At 50.3% G+C, this 10,071-nt stretch overlaps 1 protein-coding gene across 1 annotated transcript; it reads left to right on the plus strand.

Annotated features, from left to right (window-relative positions):
• The first annotated feature begins 5,614 nt into the window (after positions 1–5,614).
• On the plus strand, positions 5,615–9,823 carry FZD1 (frizzled class receptor 1). The gene has a single exon (XM_052694887.1). The coding sequence runs from the start codon at positions 5,955–5,957 to the stop codon at positions 7,731–7,733; it is 1,779 nt and encodes a 592-aa protein (XP_052550847.1). The 5' UTR covers positions 5,615–5,954; the 3' UTR covers positions 7,734–9,823.
• Positions 9,824–10,071: the final 248 nt, after the last annotated feature.

Below are 10,071 nucleotides of genomic sequence, written 5' to 3' on the forward strand. Positions count from 1 at the left end.
TCTACTCTCTTCCTTTGCATCAATAAAAGCACCAGGTCTGCTCTGGGGAGTAAGGATTGCAGGCTCCAGCCCTTAAATCAGCATCTGTGTCTAAGGAACATGAGAGAGGCTGTGTTGTTCTCAGGCACTGTACATAACTGCGGGAGAATTCACCCAAGAAAGGGAAATAAAAAGAGAGTAAAAATGTTCACATTTCCTCTGAACAAAATGAGCTGTGATCTGCAATTGCCCTTTTAAGAGCTGTGACTTTGCCTCGATCCCCAGAAAACTTCTTGCAGCAGCAGAGAGGCTGCAGCCCCACGCCTCTCACCCAGCACAGGACACGTCAGGAAAGGCGGGCAACATGCGGCTTCAATTTGCAAGGGAGCATCTACATTTCTTCTGAAAAGAAAACAAAATCAAATCTCCACATACTCATCTATCTTGAATAAATGTTATTAAGGAAAAAAAATGCTGCTGGTATTGGGAGGAAGAGACTTTTTGTAGTCTGCTTTGACTGTGCACAGTGTTTCTCCTTGTGCCTCTTTAAAGCTTATAAACTAACTGTAATGGGGGTCTGACTTACAGGAGCACCAGTCAGAGATTGCTCTTTATTCCTAGCCCATGCTACACCATAGGAGTTTGCGTTACAATAGGTGTCACGCAGCAGGAGTAAATTACCACTGACTTCACTGACTAGAGCTCCATTTCCATTCTATTTCTCTTGTTCTCACAATCCCCAAATGCAAAGTCCATTTTTTTTACCTAAATCAACAATCACAAAGGAATGAAGCCAATTAATAAAAGGCATGTACAAAGGCATCTGGGGGAAATTTAAGAGTGAGACGACCTAGGACACCTGATGGCAATGGAATTACTTGGTATCTTGTCAAGTGCCTGTGAGTAACAACTGCCTCAGTGCTGAAATGGCCTTCTGAGCACTTGGCTGCACAGTTGTGAGATGCTTTGCTGCAGTCCTCTGGCTTCTGGCTGCACCACCAAATAGGGCTCATGGTCAGCTCCTACCAATCTGCTCTGCCAGTTGCTGCACATGTTTGCTATTTCTGTCTATGCAGGCATACTTCCAAGTCTTCTAGATGTTCCAAGAAATAGTCAATAACCAAGGTAGGCTTTAAAACATCGTCAGGATTTTATTCTTCTGGCAAGACTAAATCTGGGAGACACTCATGGCCTTTGAGAAGATGGCTATGTCATTGGCACATTGCAAAGTAAAATTATCTTACTACGCAACTGTAAAAGCTGCCTGGGATAACTTTTCTCCAGAAGTTTGGTCTGTACATCTTTGTATCAAATTTGAGAATCAAACAGTTTAGTTTAAGGAGTCTGTATTATGTGGATTCAGGATTTTATCATCAGTGGCTTTAACATGTCAATGGAAGAAGGTACTCTGGAAAAGAGGGAGGTGATACAGGATAACCAGCATGGCTTCACCAAGGGCAGGTCCTGGGTGATCAACTTAGTGGCCTACTGTGATGGCATTACTGTGTCAACGGACAAGCAAAGAGACACCGGTGTCATCTATCTGGACTCCAGCAAGTCTCAGATATATTCCCCACAACATCCTTCAATGGATGAAGAGTTGGTTGGGAAATTGTACCCAGAGTGGTGGCCAATGGCTCAATGTCCAGGACAGTGACAAGTGGTATTCCTCATGGGACCAGTTCTCTTTCTTCATCAGTGACATCAACAGCAGGATCGAGTGTACCCTCAGCAAGTTTGCGGATGACATTGAGCTGTGTGGAGTGGTCAACGTGCCTGAGGGATGGGATGCCAACCAGAGAGGCCTAGACTGGATTGAGCAGTGGGACCACATTGTTATACAACTCCAAGTGCAAGGTCTTGCACCTGGGTTGTGGCAACTCCCACTATCAGTACAAGCTGGGGGATGTAAAGATAGAGCACAGTCCTGCTGAAAAGGACTTGGGGATACTGGTGGATAGCAGCTGGACATGAGCCAGCGGTGCACATTTGCAGCCCAGAAAACCAACCATATCCTGGGCTCCATCAAAAGAAGTGTGGCCAGCAGGTCAGGGAGGTGCTCCTGCCCCTCTGTTCTGCGCTGCTCTGACCTGATCTGGAGTGCTGCTTCCACGTGTGGAGTCCTCAGTACAGGAGAGATGTAGACCTGCTGGAGTGTGTCCAGAGGAGGGCCACAAAATGATGCAAGGGATGGAACATCTCTCCCATGAGGACAGGCTGAGAGAGCTGGGTCTGTTCAGCTTGGAGAAGAGAAAGTTTGGGGGAGACCAGTATCTAAAGGATCTAAAACTATAGGAAGGAAAGGCACAGACCCTTTAGCAGCAGTGATAGGACAAGGGGAAAATAGTTTCAAACTAAAAGGGGAGATTTAGATTGGATATAAGAAAAAAGTTGTTTTCAATAAGGGTGGTGAGGCAGTGGCATAAGTTGCCCAGAGAGGTGGTGGATGCCCCATCCCTGGAGACATCCGAGGTCAGGCAGGACAGCGCTCTGGACACCTAATCTAGCTGTAGGTGTCCCTGTTCATTGCAGGAGAGTTGGACCAGATGAGCTGTAAAGGTCCCTTCCAACTCAAATGATTTACGATTTTATGATAAGGAGAAACAATTACTTGATGGTCTGTTTCACAGAGAGATGTGATGAGAGGGTGATGGAAGAAGGAGAAGAATGTCTTGTTTTGGGGGAAACTCATTCACTGATAGCACAGCCATGTGCAGGACACAGTACATTACACTGCTGGAACTGGAAATGTGAGACTAGAGGATGCTGATGGTTTGGTGGCAGGGGCATCTGTAGAAATAATAGCTGATAGACATCAACTTTTTTCTTGTTTCTTTCTCTAGCACAGTTTAAATGAAGCTGGTGTTTTGAGCCACAGAGAATTACACTTCTAATGATGAGTTTTGTGGTTTGGGGTACTTGAAATCTAGGACAAGTGCTTCTGGGAGGATTTTTTCCACATAGAATTTTCTTTTATTACAAGAAAAGTCACTAAGCAGATAAAACCATCAGGTCCAAGCATGTTCATGAACTTAACAGCTCCCAGCCCAGTTCTTTTCCCCACAACACCCCATCCATCCCAGTTCCATTCTTCTTTCCAAGCTGGTCTCACTGGTACATCCATACCTGAAATCTAAGCAACTGTTCCCAAGCTGCATTTAGCTTTAGTAGCTACTGCTTCAGAACCACAAAAATGGTGTGTTAACCCAGACATTTGTCTGGTTTTCTTTCCATACCAGCTGGTCTGATAACGGGTATTACAAGTATGTGCAAACCTTGTCTGGCACACACCAGTCCTTCTCCTAGAAAACTTCTGGCTTGTTGCACACAGCAACTTACTGATTTTTCAGTAGTTTTTTTGTTGTTGTTGTTGTCATTGTTTGTTTTAAATTTGAGAAATCTTTTCTAAATATTAAAAATACCAACCCCTGTAGAGAAAATCTAAGACAACTGAGGATGGACTCGTATATCTTAACCATCTTTCATGGACTGCAAAATGTACTCCTAAGGGCTAGAAACCACAGGTGGAAAACCACATAAACTTCCTGAGTGTGGCTTGAAGTCCATATTCATTTTCAGTGAGAGTGTGCATAATACATGTCCCTGTCCAAAGATTCAGTGTTCAATTGTTTCAGAATGAATAGGAAAACAATTCTAGCTGAATACAAATTAAGCTTTGTGCTAGAAAGGGGTTAGTAATTTTAATTACTGAGGTAGATCTGAAGAGGAAAAACTACAGATTAAATTTGTAAATATGTTTTGCAGTGAATCAAACTTTTTTTCACTAAATGATGGAAAAAAGCAGCATTTGCACACATTGTTTTTAAACTACAGTCCTCAGAGAAGAGAGCTCATGAAAGAATCCAGTGAACCTCAGTAACCGAGGACATCAGCAATCGACATATTTAAGGTTGTGCAATTTCTAAACATGATCCCACTCCTACAGTCGTTACACAGCATAGATCTCGCTATTAATTAGCCTGAATGTGGGACAGCACTGCTGGGAGAAAGACAGTGGCCTAAATAGCACGTCCAAGTTTTATCTGCAGCTCTTCTAGAGATACAAATATCTTTCATTAACCCTTGCCACCTGTGGCAGCCTGGAATAAACATTGGGCTTGTCCTGTTCCTAATGGGTTTTAGCAACATATTACGGTGTATGGCACAGTGCAAGGAACCAAGCTGGGGAAGCACCATGCCTGGTTCTGCTCTGAAAGGCAGACATTACATTTGGGTATTAGGAAAAATTTCTCAGAAAGAGTGGTGAGGCACTGAGATGGGCTGTCCAGGGAGGTGGTGCTCACTGCCCATGGAGGTGTCCAAGAAATACGCAGATGTGGCACTGAGGGACAAGGTCAGTGGGCATGGTGGGGATGGGCTGATGGTTGGATTTAGGGGTTTCTTGCAACCTTAATGATTCTATGTCCACAGCACAGAGGCTTGGTTAATCACTGACTGGAAAATGTGCTAGCATTCTCTTCACCTCCAACAGCAGTTTTTTATTCATATCGAATTTCAGTGAGTACAGTAAATCCCTCGTTCAGCCTTTACCATTTTTTCTGGTTACATGTTTTGGAAGAACAAACGGAACTGTGACTATGCACTCCAGACACACAGGAAGAAATGGACACTGTTGGCAACTACTGTGTGCCCATGGCGGAACACTTGCTTCTCGGGTATAGCAAGTATTGTAAAACCCTGACCTGAAGTATTTTAAGTCAGGCAGCATTCACCTTAAATTAAACTCGAATATCTGGGCAAGTGGACTAAGAGTGATGGCAAAGCCTTATTTTCACGATTATTTTCAGGCTACTGCTGTAGAGGTTCTAGACAGAGGATGTACATAAAGTACAGACATGGAATAACGAGACATTTGAGATGCCTCTGGCGTGCTCTGGCTGCTCCCACCTCCCCCTGCACAGCTCAGAACAGCTATCATCATCTCAGTCTTCAAACTCACGTCGCTCCTCCAAAGTTGTCCCAGCAGTCGTTCTGTCCAGATAAAGATGCTCCGCTATTGTTCCCCGCTCCCTGTTACCTTCACCCCCTGCAAACTCAGTCCTGGCAGCCCGGCAGCAGCACGGTCCTCCTCCCCGGGTCCTGTCTCCCCCTCCCCACATCACCGCGCGGGTCTCCATTTGGCAAATATCGATTTCCCCTCCCAAGCTCCCGCTGGGCTTTCAGGGACCTGGGATTAGCGCAGCTGCCCGTACTGGGGAGGGGGACGCCGAGGGGGACCAGCAGTGCTCCATCCCTGTAGAGCAGAAGGGGCCCCGGGCCGCGGCACCGCCGGAGGGGGGCGGCCGCCCGCTGAGGGCAGCGCGTGGTGCGCGGGGGCCCGGCGCGGGGCCGGGGCTTTGTGTGAGGCTTCGCCCTTTGTCCGGCCCGATGGAAGCGACGACCGCAGAGCCGCGCTGCCTGCCGTGGCAAACTAAGGGGGGCCGTCCCGCGGGGCAGCCTCCCCCCGCGCCCGGCAGCACGGGACAGGCTCAGCCGCGGGGCCCCTCCGTCCCGCCCCGTCCCATGGCGTCCCGTCCCGCCCCCGCGCCGCCCCCGCCGCCTTTGTGCTGCCCCGCGCCCGCCTGCGCCCGCCCCCGGGTGAGGCGTTGGGAGACGGTCCCTTACGCAGGAAAGTTCGGCGTCGGTTTCAAGGCTCCTCCCTCTCGGTGAAAGGCAGACTGCGGGGCGCCTGGAAACCGGTCGGAGGGAGCGCGGCGCGGCGCGGCGAGGCGAGGGGCGCGGGCTCGAGGGGCCGGCACAAATGGTCAGGCGGCGGCGGCGGCGGAGGAGGCGGCGGCGGTAGTCGGAGCGCGGCGGGAGGGAGCTGCCGCCGGAGCGGGCAGAGCTGCGCGAGCGGCGGCCGGGGCCGCCCCGTCCCTGCCCTCCGCTCCCTTCATGAGTCGCAACTTCGGGCCGGGAGGAGTAGCGGCGGCGCGGCGGCGGGAGCCCGGCTGGGCGGGCGGCACCGACTGAGCATGGCCGAGCGGCGCGGGCCGGCGGGCGGCGGCCCCGGGGAAGTTGGCGGCGGGCGGCGGGCGGGCGGCCACGGGTGCCCTCGGCGGCCGCCGGCGCTGCCGCTGTTGCTGCTGCTGTGGGCGGCGGCGCTGCCGGCTGGGGGGCAGCCCGCGGCGCAGCCCGCGGCACTCAGCGAGCGGGGCATCTCCATCCCGGACCACGGCTACTGCCAGCCCATCTCCATCCCGCTGTGCACAGACATCGCCTACAACCAGACCATCATGCCCAACCTGCTGGGCCACACCAACCAGGAGGACGCGGGGCTGGAGGTGCACCAGTTCTACCCGCTGGTGAAGGTGCAGTGCTCGGCCGAGCTCAAGTTCTTCCTGTGCTCCATGTACGCCCCGGTGTGCACCGTGCTGGAGCAGGCCCTGCCGCCCTGCCGCTCTCTTTGCGAGCGCGCCCGCCAAGGCTGCGAGGCCCTCATGAACAAGTTCGGCTTCCAGTGGCCCGACACGCTGCGCTGCGAGAAGTTCCCGGTGCACGGGGCCGGCGAGCTCTGCGTGGGGCAGAACGCCTCCGAGCGCGGCACCCCCACGCCCGCCCTGCGCCCCGAGAGCTGGACCAGCAACCCCCAGCGCGGGGGCGGCGCGGGGGGCTCGGGGTCGGGTGAGGCCCGCGGGCGCTTCTCCTGCCCGCGGGCGTTGAAGGTGCCCTCCTACCTGAACTACCGCTTCCTGGGCGAGAAGGACTGCGGGGCGCCCTGCGAGCCAGGACGCCTCTACGGGCTCATGTACTTCGGGCCCGAGGAGCTGCGCTTCTCCCGCACCTGGATCGGCATCTGGTCCGTGCTCTGCTGCGCCTCCACACTCTTCACCGTCCTCACCTACCTGGTGGACATGAAGCGCTTCAGCTACCCTGAGCGGCCCATCATCTTCCTGTCGGGCTGCTACACGGCCGTGGCCGTGGCCTACATCGCTGGCTTCCTGCTGGAGGAGAGGGTGGTCTGCAACGAGCGCTTCGCCGAGGACGGCTCGCGGACCGTGGCACAGGGCACGAAGCGGGAGGGCTGCACCATCCTCTTCATGATGCTCTACTTCTTCGGCATGGCCAGCTCTATCTGGTGGGTCATCCTCTCCCTCACCTGGTTCCTGGCGGCCGGCATGAAGTGGGGCCACGAGGCCATCGAGGCCAACTCCCAGTACTTCCACCTGGCTGCCTGGGCTGTGCCGGCCATCAAGACCATCACCATCCTGGCCCTGGGGCAGGTGGATGGAGATGTGCTCAGCGGTGTCTGCTTTGTGGGCATCAACAACGTGGATGCTCTGCGGGGCTTCGTTCTGGCCCCCCTGTTCGTCTACCTGTTCATCGGCACCTCCTTTCTGCTGGCCGGCTTCGTGTCCCTTTTCAGGATCCGGACCATCATGAAGCATGATGGCACCAAGACAGAGAAGCTGGAGAAGCTCATGGTGAGGATAGGGATCTTCAGTGTCCTCTACACCGTACCGGCCACCATTGTCATTGCCTGCTATTTTTACGAGCAAGCTTTTAGGGAACAGTGGGAAAGGAGCTGGGTCACACAGAGCTGTAAGAGCTATGCCATCCCCTGCCCCAATAACCACAGCAGCCATCACCCACCCATGAGCCCTGACTTCACTGTCTTCATGATCAAGTATCTCATGACTTTAATTGTGGGCATCACCTCGGGCTTCTGGATCTGGTCGGGGAAAACACTCAACTCCTGGCGGAAGTTCTATACCAGGCTCACCAACAGCAAGCAGGGCGAGACCACCGTGTGAGCCCACAGCCGGGCTGGAAAACTGTGCGGACTGCTGGCGTTCCTGCAGAGGAAAAGTCAGGTGGGGAACTCTGTGCTTGGGACAGACTTTGGGGTTTTGTTCTCCCTCTCCTCTCTCTTGCTGTCTCCTGTAGGAACTGAACATACCGTGAGGCTGGGGGAGAGAGATGTAAATAGCCTCTGTAAGATTTTGTAAGTATATTTGTATTTAAATTGCAAAAACAAAAAAACAACTCACTTTTTTAATTATTTACGACATTTTTAACCCGTTTGCAGATTTTAACTTCTTTGCCACCACTTGGGTTGTTTTTTTTTTTTTTTTTTTTTTTAAACTTTAAAGAAAAAGGCATTGGGATTTTATTTCATAGGGCAGGATGGGAAAAACTTCTGACAAAAGAAACCAAACCAACCCCTTTCCCTCTCCCCCACGCAGCTTTTGCAAATGGCTTTGCCCAGAGTTTCAGGAGCAGCAGAGCCTGGGCTGGGGCAGGTGCCCAGGGCCGGAGTGGAGCAGCTCCGGCCAACCTTGGCTTGAGCACCACTCCCTTCCTGCCTGAGGTGTATGGGGGGGAGGGGGTAGGATGGGGAGGAATGCACTGCCTCATGGCCTTGTGCCCCACACCATGTAGGGACAGCGTGGTTGGGAGGGCCACCCAGCCACCTATGTGGCCTGGTACAGCTGTTGGTCCATGCTTTGGCATGCCCCAGCCCTGCCAGGCCAAGCTGTGGCCAGGGGGTCCAATTTTCTGTGAGGTGAAGAACAATAGCCTGTCCTGCTGAAGGTCCATTTGGCCTTTTTGCAAAGGGAGAGTTTCACCACAGTGTCCTGTACTAGGGAATGGCTGCTGGCTGTCCTTTCTCCTTGTTAAACTGATTTAAATGTACCACATAGTTGAAGAAGGAGTTGGCCGTTCTGTTGCGCTTTGGCCAGGAGTTGAGGTCGATCACTGTCTGCACTTGTAGCATGTCTGATGGCTTTGGAGGTGAATGGGGACACAGGTATACTGAATTTCTTTTATATATATATATGTAATATATATATATATATATATATATATTATAGCCACTCTAGTGAACTTCTGAGCTGTAAAGCCAGGAGGTGCCCACTCTGCATTCTCCCTCAGGAATAAGATATTGGCCTTGTCACTGACAAAGTGCAGAGTTTTTGGAGGAAAAGATAAAGGCCACCTGCAAATCCAGACCCAGGAGTCAGCTGCAATTTCCTCTGTCTTCATGGTGCCGCTTGTGTGCATCGGCGTTCTTCTCCCCATAAGGAAAACATTGAGGGAGAACTACCTGGAACGCCTTGCTGCCTGCCTGTGCTGTGGGGTTAACTGCGGGCTCTGCGCAAACAGAATCAGGAAATATGAGCTCAGTAAAAAGAGCTTCATCGGAATAAAATGCAGTGTTCAGATTTTTTTTTTTTTAATTAAATCCATAAGCTGGCTCCTCAGTTTGGAAATGTTTGAGCCGTTGCCGTTCTCTTGAATTTTAATTCATTGACATTTAATTCATTACACATTATGAGGGTGTGATGATTTTTGCCAGTAGTAAAAACAAAGGGAAAACAGAAAACCAGAATGTCTGAGCACTCTGGTGGGATGTTAGACCTTAAAGAGCCTCTGCTGTCTTTTCTTTTTTCCTTTCTTTTTTTCCCCTCCACTACGGTAATAGCATTGCACACTACAAAGATCTGATACCATGTGCAGTATATCTACTACCTTATATGCTTCTGGGAATGTGCTTCTTTTTGGAAAAAAAAAAAAAAAAAAAAAAAAAAGTTAAAAATGAAATGTAACTTTCAACAGATGCATTTAAATATTTAGTCCTCTGTATGAAAAACAGCAGAATGCTTCTCTCCTGATTGATTGTATTGTTTTAAACTTTTTTATATTACAAATGCCTGTATTTAGGTTCATAAATGTTATCTATGGCTACCATACCCTGAAATTCAAAATTATTTGAATTTGGTATGCATTTATTTCTGTTCATTATCACGAGATCATCTATATTTATAGAGGAATAGAAATTTATATATATTAAATACCATATTTTTAATTTCTCTGAAATAAATTGAGGTTTTGTACAAAACTATCTTGTCCTTTTACGTATTCCTCTGTCTAAGTCAGATGCTGTGTGAAAGCAGTGTGTATGCTACAAGATGTGTGGGATTACTTTTTTCTTTTCTTGTGTTGAGTTCACAGTAACAAGCTGGAATTCAGCGCAGGAATTCATTGTGCATTTTGGTTTTTATCTCTGGGCCGGTCTAGATTAATCCTTCAAAAGGAGTAATGTAAACTGTTCAAGATCTCTGACAGGGTATGGTTGGTGGTGTGAAA

The sequence above is a fragment of the Tympanuchus pallidicinctus genome, unplaced genomic scaffold (assembly GCF_026119805.1).
Source record: "Tympanuchus pallidicinctus isolate F22 unplaced genomic scaffold, pur_lepc_1.0 scaffold3, whole genome shotgun sequence".
NCBI lineage: Eukaryota > Metazoa > Chordata > Aves > Galliformes > Phasianidae > Tympanuchus > Tympanuchus pallidicinctus.

Coding starts and splice junctions, on each gene's coding strand:
- FZD1 (XM_052694887.1), top strand. CDS start 5,955: ATGGCCGAGCGGCGCGGGCCGGCGGGCGGCGGCCCCGGGGAAGTTGGC.